This window comes from Tamandua tetradactyla, chromosome 1, assembly GCF_023851605.1.
Source record: "Tamandua tetradactyla isolate mTamTet1 chromosome 1, mTamTet1.pri, whole genome shotgun sequence".
Taxonomy (NCBI): Eukaryota; Metazoa; Chordata; class Mammalia; order Pilosa; family Myrmecophagidae; genus Tamandua; species Tamandua tetradactyla.
The window spans coordinates 30,884,445-30,901,582 of NC_135327.1; the positions used below are offsets into that span (position 1 = coordinate 30,884,445).

Genomic DNA, 17,138 nt, shown 5'->3' on the forward strand with positions numbered 1-17,138 from the left:
AGACTCAAAGCAAAATGCTAATTATCACCCTTTTCCAAAACCTACAAATCTCCCCAAGCACCCCGAGCCTTTCCCTAGAGGGGAATGCATCATTACTAAAGGCCAAAGAGAGAAAGTTGCCATTACAGTGAGGTTGGCAGAATGGGGTGGGGGCCGAGGGGGAGAGGAAGGTGGTGGGAGATTCCTCACAAACAGCAACTGGACTCTTGTTTCCTTCCACACCTGGCACATCTGTTGTAGTCTGTGCTCTGTTTTCACAAGGAGCTCCTTGGTGGCTTTTTCCTATTAAAAAGAACAGTGTGTGGAGCCCTTGCACTTGAGGCATCTCAGAGAAACAAAGAAGGTCAACTGAGTTGCATTATCAGTTGTTATAGCAACAAGAAAAGACTGCAAAGGCACTGGAAATGTCATGGGAGAGACCCTTCCCAAAGCACACCTTCCTGTGCTGTGTGTAATCCACATGCAGAATCCCATTTGCACCTGTATTCCAGAGCTCCCATGTCTCCTGCCCATGGCAGCATCTCAGACTTCCTGTGGGAATCCCAGCAGGCTGCTGGGCTCCTCCAGCTGTCTGCCCACAGGCATCTTCAACGGGTGTACCTCACTGATGGCCTCCAGCTGCCAAATCTCACCTGACCACACTTTTCATGACTATCTCCTCAATGTTTCTTAAAATGGGATTGTATATTACTTGAATTGGAATACCTAGAGAAGCTGACCAAAATGTAGGTTCATGGGCTGTACCCCAGATCTTGAATCCGTATCTTTACCAACATTTGAGAACTACTAGTTTAGCGGTAGAATTCAGGCAGTGGCTATTACACTTGGTTAAATCAAACCACAGCAGTTATATTCAATGAGTTCATAGTGAAATCAGCTAACTGTTGACCTTCATTATAAGACTGGGCAGACTAACCTCCAATATTCCACCTAAAGAACTTGCAACCTCAATGTGAAGGATATAGGGAGTTTGTTATCTAAATGGAAATTTGGAAATAGATGTATTTGTTCTGCAACAAAAGGGAAGAGAATTTTCATTTTAATATTTTATATGGTATTCCTTCACTTGAAAGTCAAGATTATCCCCCAAAGAAAGTGCAACTATGTCTTTATACAAATTATTGTTCTCTGTTGTTTCTTTTGTTTCCTGAGCAATTGACTTACACACTTTGTGCCCTGGACCAGACAATCTTGGAGGTAGTGATGATAGTCTTTTTATTCATACTCTATTTTCAGCAAGTACCAAAGAGTTCAAGACACCATAGATGACATTGAATAAATACCAAATGAATGAATGGATTTCAGAAACCAGTGCAATTTCTTATTTACAAAAGAAGAAAGTGGTAGGCTGAATTTATGTGCCACCCCCGCAAAAAACATGTTTTTAAACTTAATCCATGTGAACCCATTGTTAATAGAATCAGCTCTTGAAGATGCTATTTTTAAATAAAGTGTGGTCAAATAAACGAAGGTAGGTTTTAATCTGAATTACTGGAGGCCTTATAAAGAAGATCCAGAAATCACAGAAGCCAGAAAGGAGAGGGCAACATCATATGATGGGAGACAGAGCCTTAAGCCAAGGAACCCTAAAGATTGCTGGCAGTCAGCACTAGAATATACATATTCCAGGAGAAAACAAGTCTTGCTAATATCCTGATTTTGGACTTCTTTTAGTCTCAAAACTCTGAGTCAATAACTTTCTGTAGTTAAGCCCAAACCAGGCTGTTTTGGTATTTATATAGTGGGTTTGGAAAATTAAGACAGTGGAAAATCAACTGGTTTACCCATATGCCTACTAATAACCCAAAACTATTGCAGAAAATAAAAGAGAGATACTGATAGACCTAAACTCCAAAGTCTTGCAAATTATTATTGTCTATTCCAATGAGTTTCATCAGTGTACCATTATGTACAGATTGGGGAAGAATGATCTTGGATTCTCTTCATTCCATTAAAAAATTGCTACTGGCAAGAAATGTTTGGGTAACTGATCATTCAATGACAGCTATTAATAGATAACACACATACAAGCATACATAAGAGAGATTATTGATGGTGGACACTTGGTCGAGGGGTATTTATAATCTCATGACATGCACCATTGGGTTCAATTCTTCCCACCACCCAACAAGGTGGACAGTATTGTGAACTCATTCACAGATGAGAGAAGAAGCTGTGGTTTGTCATTGTGATGTGGAGTATTTGAGCCAAGGTCTACTGGATTCTCCTTTCTACCTTGGTGATCTTTCACTTCCTACCCACTCCTCCAGGATGGGCAGCATGACCCTGACGATGGTGGATAACCTCATCCATCCCACCATTCACGGGAAGGAAACTGAGGCATGGAAGCAATAACATTCTCAAGGACCTAACACTTATTAATACAGAACCTGGGATCCGAACCCAAACTTACTACGGAGAGATTGTACGGAATGACTGCTTTATTCTGCCTTCAAATGGATAAAGGTTCATTTTAGCTCTGGGCTGGATAGCCTAAGGAGAATCTGCAATTCCTTCTCCCCACCAAAAATACTTGGCTTTTCCCAAGGTGTAATTGTAAACAGAAATATCAATTGTGTGTAGGAAAAATTCTATAGTAGCCTCTGGATTTCAGTTTACATGCAATGTTGGTTTAAGTATATTAGAATTTAGTTTGAATTACGTAAAAATCCACCACAAATCCTTTTTGCATACTTGTATGTTCACCCCTTGGGTTAGAAATTCAGAAAAACAAAAATCAAATGGTCTCAAATCCCTGTCCTTCTTACTTAAGGCCAGAGCTTAAATTGCTTAAATTTCTCATGTTTTCTACCAAAAACATGAAACTGATGAAACAGAATTCAATGTTCTTGCTGTTGAGAGTGGGGTTTGACAAACTACCACATAGACCTAAGGAAAGTTTTACTGGAATATAGGCATGCCATTTGTTAGCATACTATCTCTGGCTAGTTTGCTGCTAAAATAGCAGAGTAGTTGCAATAATTGAGTAGTTGCCATATGCCAGTAAATCCAAAAGTATTTACACTCTGACCATCTACAGAAAAGTTTGCTGATACCTGAGGTAGCATGGTTTGGGGCTTTACAGAGTAGTTCAGGGACCAGAATGCCTGCATTTGAGTGTGAATTGACCATTATTAGCTAAGAGACCTTCACATATTCTTTAGAATAGACTGCTTAGGGCTTAATTTCCCCAGCTGTAAATGGAGATAATGATATGTACCTCACATAGCTATTGCGAGGATTTACTACAAGAACGCAAATAAAGCGCTTAGAATAATATCCATTGTGATAGTTAAGTTCATGTGTTATGGTGTCCAGTTCCTTGGTCAAGCAAGCACTGCCTGATCATTACTGTCAGGATATTTCATGGATTTAAATCATCAGTTTATGTCATCTGTGGCTGATTACCACTACCGCCAACTAAGGAGATTGACTTCAACTGTAAGAAAGGTCTCAGCTGATCAGTTGAAAGCCTTCAAGGATGAACTGATGATTTCAGCAGTCAGAAGGAAGAACTTCCACCTCTACTTCAGCCAGCTTCTCCTGGGGAATTCATCTAAAACCTTCATTGGAGTTCCCAGCTTATGGCCCACCCTATGAAATTCAGACTTTCCCATCCCCATAGTCATGTCATCCAATTCTTATAATAAATCTCAAAATATTTATATAATATATCTATGTATGTCTCCTATTACTTCTGTTTTCCTAGAGAACTATGACTAATACACTCAGAAATACATAAACTCTGTCAAGACAGACTAACAGAACTATAGCTTTTCTCTGTAACTATGCTTCTGTTCTCAAAAGTCCTAAAAGAGGTTCCCACTTGGAGTTAGCTCCATTCAGCAACATTTCTTCACAACTCATTAGCTTTAGATTTGCTTCAGCAATTTTGACTTCATTAAATTTATAATTATTTCTTTAATTCCATTTTCTTTATCTACTGCTTTAACTTAATCCTCCATGTTGGCTTTCAAGGTCCTGGGAGCCAGGGAGAGTCTCTTATGAGACAGTTTTAGAAGGGAAAGATAAAAAAAAAAAAAAGACAGATGGAGTGAGGAAAATGAACAGTCAGAGAACCATCAAATGTGCATGGCAAACCAAGTTCTTAAAAGACAAGTATGAGTATGTGGAGAAGCAGGAGAAGCAAAAATGATAGGGAAAGTACCCAGAGAGAGCACAAATGCATCCAGTGAAGCCACTAGTACTAAGTCATTTATGCATCCCTCAGTCACTAATTAATTTTCTATTTAATTCAACCCACCTCCTCACAATATTTCTTGACCCCTGAGAAAAAAACACATTGTAACAGGCGTGTCCTTGGAATTCTCAACCAAGTCAGATCCAAGTGAGATTTTAGCCAGGCCTTTGGATCCAATGGGTGTCAATCTCCACTCTGGCAAATCATGAATTTCTTGAAAAAAACACAAATGAAAATGAATCTTTTTATTTCCCTTTCTTGGGGTTTAATTTATGAATATTTCCCCCCAAAATACAGGCTAATATTTTCTGGTGGAAATAATATTTTTGTAAGTGCCTAGCCCAGCACCTGGCACAGAGAAATATACAACGGAAATTATTTTGCTTCCCTTTGAAGTAAACAATTTTGTCTCAAGAATGCACATTTACTTATTCATTCATTCATTCAAGACATATTTATTAAAGCGTGAGCTTTGTGCCAGGTACAGTTCTAGGCCTGGGAATTAGAGTTGCCAGATTTAGCAAAGAAAAATATAAAATATCTAGCTACATCTGACTTTCAGATAAGAAATGAACAAACTCTGTAGTATAATTACATCCTCTGCAATATCTGGGACACATTTATACACTGTTTATCTGAAATCAAACTTAACTGAGTATACTCTATCTTATCTGGCAGCCCCCAAAAAACATAGTGAACCAGACAGACACTTGCACATCTTCATGAGGCTTTAGAGCAACTGCAACCTCAGATGCTTATAAGATTCAATCCCGACCTAGCAAGGAAACCTGGGGAACCTCGGGGCCCTTGTCCTTTTCCCCTGGATTTGAGGTCTTTGGCAACAGAAGCTGTGTCCTTTTACTTCCAAATCCATGCCCTTAGCACAATGCTCAGCATTAGATGCCCAGTGTAGACCAGCTTCATGAGTGGGAAATGCACACATGGCTGGAGTTATAGCCAACCTCATCACGGGCAACACCAAACCATGCTTGTGGCTCACAAGGAAAATTAGTCAGATGCCCGTCAAACATCTGAGGATCTGGAAAACACTGCATCTCCGGAACCCAAAGACCACACGGATGAGGAATGATATTTCATTTTTAAATATTTCCTGAAGTACTCCCAACACAATAAAAATGTAAAAGAAAAAAAAAGGGGGAATATGAGTGAAAGAAATTAAAACCCTATGGGCAATACTAAAGGGTTCTCTGAAAAGTTATTTCTGAACTTAGTGTAAGGTGTTTGTCAAAAGCATTGACTTAATGAATTGGTAAAATAACAAAAGATGATCTCCATTAGTTTACCAGAACCACAGAATGAGTACCTGAGGAACAGGGTATCAACAAATAAATAATTAAGAACCATTTTATTGTCAGTACTGACTGTCATACAATTGAAACACTTGGAAGGAAAAGCACAAGAATCCACACAAAAGGACAGATTCAGAGAAGTGCAAGGGACGTGGGGTCTACAATAGAAAATCATTTTGTGGCATTGACTCCTTTCTGTCCAGCTGAAAAAGGGAACAAAAAGTCATTATCTACACAACCAGTTTCAATTATGGTAAGATTTTTTTTTTTAATGAAAAAAAAAGAAAGGAAATAAAGAAAGAAAAACATTGTATTGCAGAGTTTCCCAATGACCACTTCGCTAGGACGTGAAGCTTCTTCTTATCGCCACTTCCCTCGCTGTTATCTGTGACCTCCTGGGCAGACAAGTGATCACACCACACGTGTGTTAACAATTCTTGGCAGTTACTGTCAGTGCTTCAGAGCGGTAGGCGGGAAAAGTCTCTGTTCGATGAAGCTTCAGAGGACTGGTGACATCTTTTCCAAAAAGAATTTTAAAAAGGAGGTTATATATCAAGAAAGCCCACAATAAAATTAGCTGGTAGTAAGTTTCTATATATTAAAAAAAAAATTAGTAATAAAAGCATCATGACATAGGATTTTTTTCCCAGAGCTAACCACAGTGATACACAAATAAGGGTCATACGAGAGCTTGTGTGATTAACAGATAACTTACATGTGCCATTTGCACTGAACTATGGTCAGACTATTAATCAGTTATTTTCCCCCTTGATTCTTCATCTGTATCAATCCCTATATTCAGGATATTTAGGGAGATGAGATCAAATTACAGAACTATGGAAACTTTTGGTTAGGATGCTCTTTGGAGACACAAGTGGAAATCAGACAACTGCTAATTTAAACAAATGCATTCGTTTGTAGCTAGGTAATCTTGCTATAAAGGACAACTTCTTCAAATCCATTGAACTTTTTTAATGTCAAGTTTAGGATCCAAAACAAGCAAAGACAGAGACTTCGAAGAATTAGAAAGATAACACAACAGGCCCTCTTTGTGAAAATTATAAAAAGTTTTTCTTTGAAGAAGCCTCATGTCCACTTGTTAGATTGTTACAACACAGGAGTTGGCAAACTTTCCCTAAAGGACCAGATACTACTTTAAGCTTTGCAAACCAAACGGTTTCTGTTTCAACTACTCAATTTCACCGCAGTTAATGCACAAAAGCAGCCATAGATGATATATAAACAAACGGGTGAGGCTGGTCCAATAAAACTTTATTTAAAAATACAGATATGGGCTGGGCTACATTTGGCCTGCAAGCCATAGTTTGCCAAACTCTGTAAACATCGTGGCTTGATTTGTAAAAACAAGACACCGCCATCTGCTGGATGAGCATTACCACAAGTAAAGAAATCTGTCTGCTATGGGAAAAGCACTCAGGACCAGGCAGAGGAAAACCTGCCCAACTGCATTTATCAGGCTTTGAAACCAATTATATGGATCAAGCAAGCAAAATATACAAGGAGGCAGGACTGCAGCCAAGTGGAGCATGTACTTCCCACCTAAATGCATTTTTAAAAATGTATTATTCATTTTAAACACTGAACTATACAAAAAGGTTTATGGTAGCATATGATCATTAATGTTAAATTTAAGCTTTATTGCATTATCACAAATAGCTCTGTCTGTCATCAGAGGTGAGTCTGAGCCCCACTAGATCTCCTATCAGAAGAAAGACCATAACTTTTCCACTGTTGCAAAATGGGTGTTTCGCCCTCCTCATTGTACTGCCGAGGATGAAATGAAAACCAAAGGGTTTCATGAACTGCAAGGTCTTCCATGAGTTACTGTTGTGACAACACCAAACAAAGGAAAGCGAGCAAACATTAAAGACACCACGGATCCAGATATTTGCAAGCTTCAAATCTGAATCCTATGACAAAGCTGCTGCAATACAAGAGTGGTGGTCAGAGAACTGGATGTTAAAATATCCCAAATCACTAAAAATAATTTCTTCCCCTTTCCAGTCATTCTGAACATATATTCTCTTTCCTGCACATTCACATGCACACACACACACACAAACATACACACACACACACAATACTAGAGAGAAATTGAATTAATGCATGTGAGAATCACAAGTAAAACTTCAGATATACCTTTACTACAGTTTGCTAAGACTTCCCTCCAGAAGCAGTCAACATGCAAATGCTATTAAATCTAAATCTCTAATCAAATGCAAAGCTCTTCTCTGCTCCTTCAGCTGTAGCTCCTTAGACATGTGAGTTTCCGGGAAAAGGAATTGATAGCATTCACTTGGGGTCAAATCGACACGGAAACAGCGTCTATTTTGATAGCTAACTCAATCTTTCCAGCTTGTTTTAAATATCATTTTTAGCTTAAAACTGGGGAATGGATTAAAAGATTTTCTTATCTCTCCCACATTTTCGCAATTCATACAAAGATCACTGTATCTGGGTCCCGGCTTGTCTCATGGCCTGCACAGGCTCATAAATAATTTTGAATTGTTTGCCAATATTTAAATAACTGCAGATTTCCATAAAGATGATTTCCCTGCTTTGGAAAAGTGGGAGACAGCCCTGGTCCTATATTCTCCTGCAGCATGACCTACTCAAGGTGGGTGCGTCAACCTCATTAGATGGACCTATACCCTCCCTGTGATATACCAGGGACCCCCCATTACTCATATCTGTCCCATTTCAGACATGTGAGTTTGTGACCCTAGTTTGTTGGTCATCCTTTCACATTTTCTCAGGTCTTAATTTATTACTTCTCTCTTATCTGTTGTAGGTACAATGTATGTGACTGGGGTAGAGCCAATATTGGATAAAGAAAGTTGACTTCCCCAAGTAGCTACTTGCTCCAAGAATCTACTGTTCTTAATACAATAAATATGTAAACAACAGAGGGTGGAATGATTCCTCAGCAGTTATTTCAACCAATGAGATGTGTCTGAATCACCCATGGTGGCAGGATTTCCTTCACAGGTAAAACCACGTGATAAAAGAAATTGCCCCAGACCAGGAGTCAGAATGCTGAAATTCTCGCACCAGTCCCTCCATACACTAGCCATGTGATCCTAGCAAGTTCTTGACCTCTTATAGGCTGACTTATACCCTCCCCCCAAACATGGTGAAATCCTAACCTCCAATACCTATGAATGTGCCTTATTTGGAATTAGGGTATTTGCAGATGCATTCAAGTTGACATAAGGCCATAATGAATTACTAGGGTAGACGGTGATCCAATGTGACTGGTATCCTTACAACAAGGGAGGAGACACACAGTGGTAGAGGAGAGTTGGCCACGTGAAGACAGAGGCAGAGATTGGAATGATGCTGCCACATGCAGGGAATGCCTGGTGCCCCAAGAAGCTGGCAGAGGCAAGGAAGAATTCTCCTCTAGAGCCTTCAGAGAAAGCATGGCTTGCTGACACCCTGACTGCCATTTCTGGCTTCCAGAACTGTGAGAAAGTAAGTTTCTGCTGCTTTAAGCCAGGTACTTGAGGTAATCATTACGGCAGCCTTGGAAAACTAAAATAGTCTCAAGGGTCTCAGTTTCTCATTCTCTGAATCCTGTTCTTGCCAGTTCAAACTTTTGCCAGGAGGACCACATAAGGGAAGAAGGAAGATGCCTGGTGGAAGGTTAACACATGTCAGTGCCACTCTTTGATTTCCTAAAATTATCTGGAGTCAAAGCGAAAGGTGATATAAATGCCTACATTTTTTTTTGTTTTTATTTTGAAACAAAAGATGCTACCTTCCAAGGAACTGCAATAATAAAGAAATTATTCGAACAATGGTGCATCTTTGGAGTGAGGGTAGAGAGTCCTAAGATCACAACTACAAGGAGATGAGGAAGGAGGACAAGGCTGGTTATCACATGAAGCTGTTCACACTGTGTTCAGATGCAGGGATATTGGGCCTGGTCTCCCTGCTTACTTTCTTGTCCCTTGCAATCCCCTCACCACGCAGCAATCAGGGTGACTGCTTCAGAACATAAAGTAAACCTGACGCTTGCAAACATGGGGCTCAGTAAGGCTTTCCCTACACTGAGAATCAGCACATCTTAGTACCTGTGCCCACCCTCTGCCTGCCTCCCCATGCTCCTTATGCAGCAGCCACAGCCCCTTTCTGCTCTCTGAATGCCCCCAGCTCCTTTCTGTCTCAGGGCCTTTGCACTTGCTGATCCCTCTACAGAGAATACTTTCTCCTGGTTCTCAGTATGCCCGCCCCTTCTCAGATTCCACAGGATAAATGCCACAGCCTTAGAGTGGCCTCCTGTGACCACCCTGTTGAGGGCAGCATTTTCTCACTGTCCTTCCCAACCTCATTTTTCTCTATTTTAAACCCTTTCTTTTCCATGTTGCATGAACCAAATTTGAAATGAAGCGCTTATTTAATGATTCACCATTGCTCTAATCTGACAGTAAGCTCCAGGAAGGGAGGAATATGCCTGCCTAGCAGTTCCATAATCTCCATCATCTAGCAAGGTGCTTGGCACCAAGTAGATGCTCAACAAAACTTCACTGTGTGAATGAATGAGAAATGAGAACCTTAAGACTCACTAGATAGATATGTGATCTTGGGCACATTACTAATCCCTCAAATTCCCGATTTCTAAGATGCAAATGAGAATAAAATTCTTTTAAGCTGTTGTTTTGAGGATTCAATGCACTCAGATAAGTTAAGTGCTTAATGCAAAGCCTGATACCCAGGAGATTCTCAGGAAAGATGAGGTTTTAAAAAGACACTCTTCTAATGTGTCTTGTCTCCCTCTTGAAGAACAAATCTGGCATTTCAGTACTTCACTAGGCATATATGTTTATATAAAAGGCAAGAAGAGGTAGCGTATTCAAATAAATTTGCCAAGCTTAGGGTTAAGCAAGAGTAAACATTCTTTACTTCATTTTTATCAGAGCCTTGAAAAAAATGAGTGGTGTTGTCAATCTCCAAAAAGAGAATTTAACATGCAGCTTTTTCCCCAAACTTGTTTGACCACTGTTTTGTGGGGCGAGGCCTACAACTTCTGGGATTAGCACCCCACAAAACAAAATTTAGAGAATGTTACTCGATGGTTATTTTGCCCAATACATTCTTTACAAAATCCTGTGAATACAATGTTCAGCATACACTTTTTGAAGCCCTCTCTTTTATAAATTTCTTTCAAGGTTTTCATGATAAACCTCCTTCTTATTTTGATTCTGTTTGCCTAACTTTAGAAAAGAATTTCTATATGAAAACGAAAAAGTGGGGTGGGAGACACTGTGCAAGTAGATTAAATGTGTCTTAGTGTATGTGGTGCATGTCAGAGCTGGCATCTCTCCCAACGCATTCCCCAAATAGTCACCACCAGATGATAATACCAAAGAAAACCAGCAGGTGGCAATCTAGGACTAAATTTGAGGAGGAAATGAAGAAACGATTCTCAAACCCGTTTGATTAATTTCCTCTATAATGCCTGATTTCCAAGATAAATACCCAGATTTGCTAGGAAAAGTGAGTCTGATATACACCAATGTATGTGAACAACCCATATACACCAGCCAAGAGGGCAGAAGACATATGTTGTGTCACCTCACCACGTGGCTCCCACAAGACATTGCATTTTCCCAATTTCATTTCTCTTTTTCTTTCAGTTGGAGGCGTCAGGGTGGGAGAGAGGAGGAGGGGTATTTTTGGAACAAAAGATGAACTTCTTGTCATGTAAATGAGCACCCTTGGCAAGCAACAGCATTTAAATAGTCTGTGAAGGATTTGTAGACCTTCAATAGTTAGTGTTTGTCTTATTGTATACTAGAAAAATATAGCCAGCTGTTTTAATAGTATAAAGGTACTGAAGTGGGCTTTTCTTTTAAAAAATAAACTTATTTAAATAGAAGAGATTGAAAGAAATTAAACAATAGCATGTGTATAGTATATGACAAAAATTGTGATGCTAAAACTCAAGTACTGCAAACAATTCTGAATATGGCATGGGAACACATGGCATTTGAGACCACTGGCTCTAAACTTAGCTCTCTCCATGCCTCCATCATAGAAAACAGGACCTCGGAAGGTAAACTCATGCACCCATTCGGTCCTGCAGTCATCTGCTCCTATTGAATGGAACAGAGAGTTATAAAGAAAAAGTAAAAACCCTCAATATTCTCTTGACACTATGCATTCTTGCAACAAATGTTTGTGCATGGCTACTCCACGCATGGCACTGGGCATAAAGCAATGAGAGTAAGAAGAGACAAAGCTCTCCTACCCTCCTGGCCTTACTGATCGGGGGAAGAGCTTGTATGAGTCAATGGCCGCATGCATCAATATGAAATGAACACTGAGATAAAGGAAAGGGTCTTTGCCTTCATCTGATGAGGACACAGAATTAGAGATTTCCACACTAGTGGTAAGTCTGGGAGGGCTTCCTTGGGGAGGTGGCAGTAGGCCCAGGTCTCCCCTTGGTGGGGGAAGGGAGCAGCATTTCCAGGAGAAGAACAGCCCATGAAAAGCTTTCTGGGAAATGTCCAGCAGAAGCGGCTGAAAGAAGGTTGGGGTGGTGAGGTACAGAGAGTTGGCGTTTATTACCGAGGCCAAGAAATGGCCATGGTTCTCTGTGGTCATTTATTCATTCATTATTCTTGTATCGTTTATTCAGCAAACTTCTGCATGGGAGCTAGGTGCCAGGGACTGGAGCAGGCCTTCGTGAGCCAGCCCGACACTGAACAAGACACTGACTTTGCCTTTGAGGGCCTCACTCTCGTCAGTGCATGCTCTTCCTAATTCTGTCATAGCGCACCCCCCACCGTGACCAGTTCTGCAGCAGGGATCCCTAAGATGCACCTATTTATTTGTTTATAAATTGCACATGCACAAATTATTGTTATACATAATAAAACATTAAAATGCACATTTAAAAGGATAAGATGAAATGTTTGAACAGAATTTCTAAGTGCTGTTGCTGTCCCTCCTGTGGGCCATCGTGTAACCTGCATCAGAGACCTCTTTCCTGGGAGAGGGGCTTATTAGGCGTTACATTAAGTCGCACAACAGAACCAAAGCCCAGGACTCCTTGTCTCAGTCCAGTGCTTTTCCCACTAGAACAGTGGTTCCCAAATCATCTGGAGGGCTTGTTAAAAACAGGTGCTGAGCCCGCCTCCAGAGTTCCCCAGATTTAGTAGGTTTAGGGAAGATCCAAGTTAGATTTCCATAAGGTCCCCAGTTAATGCTGAAACTATTAGCCCAAGAACCCCTTTGAGAATGACTCCACTAGACTGTCTCTCAAAGAGTAGACCCCAGATCCCTTGCCCAAACCCTGGGCAGGGGTGCGTTATAAGTGGAGATTCCTAAGCCACGTCCTGCACTTTAAAAACTAGAATCTCTGGGGTTGAGGGCCCAAGAATCTGCATTAAGAATCTGCTTTTTAAACAAATCCTCAGGTCATTGTGATGGACACAAACATTTGACACCCAGAGACCTAGATGGGGGTGCTGACCCAGGGAAGAGAAGACTAATGGGTGTGACATGTAGCAACATAAAATTGAGCTGACCCCCTCCTAGGGTCTGGGCACCCTGCAGCTGTCAGGCACTGGCTCACCCCCAGGGTATCGGGTGGGCCCTGCACTTACCTTGCAGGCGGTAGAGCTGGCCAGTGCTGTGCTGCCGCGTGATGTGCTGCCAGTAGGCACTGCGAGGCAGGGGCACCATGTTGCTAAGCGAGGCAGCCCGCTCGCTCATCTTCACCTGGAGCTGCAGTCAGAGGGGAGAGAGTGTGTGTCAGCAATGCTCAGACACTGGGGACCCCGTGGGCAGGATTCCCAAGACTACGGGGCCAGCCAACCAACAAGCCAGTGAGCATGTACCAGCAGTCGTGGACTGCTATTGTTTCTGCTTGCTTAGCAGCATCCACTCTTCAACCTGCTGGCAAAAATGCATTGATTTTCCTTTGGGGACCCACGTGTCCTGCAACACCCCTGCACTTGTCAACAGAGCTCACTCACTCCATGTTGTCCTGGGGGGCTGACCTCACCTCTGATGTATTTCTTCTCCCTCCAGGACAGTTCAGGGGTGCGCAAGTAACCCCAACCAGACCAATAAGACTCAGTCCCAGAACATTTATCATAACTTTGGGAAAAAGAGAATCAGTAAAGATAAGCAAAGGATTTTCATCAGTTTTGCTTAATGGTCTATCCCCAGGACCCAGAATATTTCCTGGCATATAGCCAACACACCAAATACTTGTCAGATTGAATGGATGAGTTTTCTCACAGATTTTTTAGAGGACAGGACAGACTCGACCGTTTCGTGGAACAACGAAGGAAGAACGTGCCAGTGGATGGGCAGAGGGCAGCAGAGGAGAAAAACGGGCAAGATGCTTGCTAAGCTTGTCTGAAACCTTGCACCAAGCCTGAACTGAGACCAGACTGGCCTTTTCAATTATATGGGCCAATTACTTCTTTCCTGTTAAGCTAGTTTGAGTTGGGCATTCTAATCACTCACAGCAGAGAAAACCCTGTTATGTTCCTACAAGTGCCTTTTTCTGGGATGAATATTCCAGACACTGGGGGAGGCCAGGGAAAGACATGGCTCCTGGCCACAGGGAGCTAACAGTCTACGGAAAGCAATGAGGTGAGTGTTTCAGAAACGGAGTGAGTAGTGTCAGGGAACTGACCATTCAAGGGAGTTTCAGAGGGAAGACTGCCTCATAGGATGGGTCGGATCTGGATAACAGGAGAGGTAAATGGGGCATCGCATGCAGGAAGAGGCGCAGGGTGAGCAGGCAGCCCCCAGCCACATCTCATCTGAGCCCCTGGCTTCTACACAACTTAAAAGTGACTATTTGCACCATCTGCTTTCCTGGAGTTACTCAGATTCAAATAAGCCAACCCCTTCTTATAAAAATGCACTCACACATACACAAAGATTAGTGCAAGGAAGCTCAATGGGACAGTGCGCAGTTGTGAAATACTGGAGACTGCTAGGTCGGGGGAACGGGGAAGGGAACTGCAACTGGAGGGGCGGAGGCTGTGTCGCCCCTCCCAACATGGCTCCTGGAACCCCCTCTTCCGGACACCTGACTTCCGGAACTGATGAACCCCCCCTTCTGGCCACCTGACTTCCGGAGAACCGCCCCTTTTGGACACCGGACTTCCAGAGACCCGCCCCTTCTGACCACTTGACTTCCGGCGAGCCGCCCCTTCTGGATATCACCTGACCCCCTTGCTTAAAAACTGCCCTTGCTATCGCCCAGGTGCTGATTCACCTCCCTCCATGTTGGGTTCGGTGAGTTCAGCGCAGGAGCGCAGAAATAAACCTGCCCGCTTTAAAGTTACCGGTCTACTGTCCTTCTTTCTCACCCTTTCGTCTCCTAAACCTTTCAGAGACAAGTGAAGTATTCACCAACTAGAGCCTGGTTAGTTGCACACAGACCCAATGGAATCGTTGTCAGCTGTCAATAAGAGGAAGGAGGGTTTCCATACACCCAAAAAGAAATATTGGCGTCTTGTCTCATCAAGGAAAAAGTGGGTTGTCCACCACTATAAATATAATAGGATGCCATTCTAATTTCTCATTTAAAAAATGGAAGCTTTAAACACCTCCCCATTTGAATTCTGAGAGTTGTGAGAGCACTGGCTTAACACAAAATAGGTATTAAAAATTACAATTCCCATTTAAAGATTTGTTTGATAAAGAAACTTCCCACTGTACACATTGAGACCTCATAGTAGTTTCTGGTATAACCGTTGTCCATTCTTGCAATAAAACTAAAACCAAAATGAAGCGTCACACACTGGAGATGAAAACTCATTATAGTTGATGCTATTCAATTTGAAAAAATAAATGATAACCATTTGCTCAAAAGATAGTTTAATTCATACATGATATATTTACGTTTGCTGGATTAAATTCCCTGCCCCTATCAAAATGGCAAAATTATCAAAATACTAATAACCTAAACATGTCCTTGAGTGAAATTATTCAACATTAGGTTTCATGAAGACTTTTTTTTCCCTCCTAAAAATGTCCTCTGAGAACAGAAGGGCAAAAGCTGAGAACAAGTTAGCAGAAAATTTCTGTGGCTATTTCCACATACAAGAAGTTCTGAAAAAGCAAAAAAGAAAATCATATCACTTTACTAGTGATTTCTAGTGACATTCAACCTCATTTACTCGGCATGCAAGAAAAAAAAGATGACCAAAATCTTTGAATTTGTAAGACACCAATTATTTGATTTTTATATAAAGAAAATATATTTAATACAATTAAAATAATTTATACTGTAAAGAAAGCATTTGGAAAATAGCAGCTGCTTTAAATTTTTTACTACATCAATGCAATTCTATTTAGGCAGCTCAGTATGATTTGACTGTATTTTTAGAAGGCTTATTTAGGAAAAAGAATGAAACGACACCAATGTCATGTTTCGTACAGAACAGTACAAAGCCTGACTCTTTATTTCTTCCCCAATGCTATGAAAGAATATCTAATTTTATGAAAGAGCATTTTAATTGTCTTTGGAGAAAAGCTTTCTTATTTAAACAATGCAAAAGTGTCTGAATTCTGTAAGCAGGAAAGGACTTAGGAAGCCATTTGATGGAGTCTAGCAAGAAAGTTTCCACCCTCATTTTTCCTTATTGCTGCAAGTAACTCTTATCTTTGGTTTCAACAACTAGTGAGGGGGAAGTGAACAACTACTCAAATACACCATTGGTGGAAACAGCAATTAGCACATTTTCAGCAGGGTAAAACTGGCTAACCTTGAGCACCTGAGAGAATTGTATTCTTCCTCATTTTAAAACAACCATATATACACTTTGTGCTGGTTTAAAACTATTATGTACCCCAGAAAAGCCATGTTTTAATCCTGATCCAATCTTGTAGGGGCAGCCATTTCTTTTAATCTTGATGCAATATTGTAGGGTGAAAACCTCTGATTAGTTTGTTTCCATGGAGATTAACCTACCCAATTGTGGGTGTGACCTTTTGATTAGAGGGAGATGTGACTCTGCCCTCTCCTGCTATCTGTGTTCCTCCTGCCTAGGAAAAAATGGCTTCTGAACCAACACAACTTCAATACTGTAAAATGAATTATTCTCCAAGTTGTCAAATGCATGTGAGCTAAGGGGGATATAGAAACAGTGTTATAATGGAACCAACTGTGGACCATGCATGCCCCACACTCCTTCCTCCAACATTTCCTATCAAATCTGTCCTTGAACTCTATAATGTACAAATAAAAAGTTATCAGAAATCATCCATTTTGTATCCTGCAAGTGTCAGGAAAATTTAATAGAATCATGGAACATCAGATTTGGAAGAACTATGGGGAAAATGCAGCCCAATCTCCTGCGTTAACAAGCCAAGACTAAGATCCAAGTCCATGCAGCAAGAAGGTAAGAAAACTATTATTTCCTACTTCCCAGGACCTTATTAAATCTCCTCTTCTCATAACCTTCTGTGGGACATCTTAATATTCCATGTCTAATTTAGGGAAGTTCAATTTTGGTTTAATTCAGATTTACATCTTAAAACCAAATAGCCCCCGAAACAGAGAGCAGTTTTCACTTGTGCTATATATACATTGATCTCTCCAGGGATAATGAATTTACAAGCATTGGGAC

At 41.0% G+C, this 17,138-nt stretch overlaps 1 protein-coding gene across 2 annotated transcripts in view; it reads right to left on the minus strand.

The window, feature by feature from the left end:
• Positions 1-5,552: 5,552 nt before the first annotated feature.
• Positions 5,553-17,138, minus strand: part of DOK5 (docking protein 5) — a 180,407-nt gene continuing 168,821 nt past the window's right edge. For both annotated transcript variants that reach the window (XM_077113553.1, XM_077113545.1), the window contains exons 7-8: positions 13,146-13,266; positions 5,553-6,027 (exon numbers count right to left, since the gene is read on the minus strand). In XM_077113553.1, coding sequence (XP_076969668.1) covers positions 5,939-6,027; positions 13,146-13,266 — 210 coding nt within the window. In that variant the 3' untranslated portion in view covers positions 5,553-5,938. The remainder of the gene's footprint in view (positions 6,028-13,145; positions 13,267-17,138) is intronic.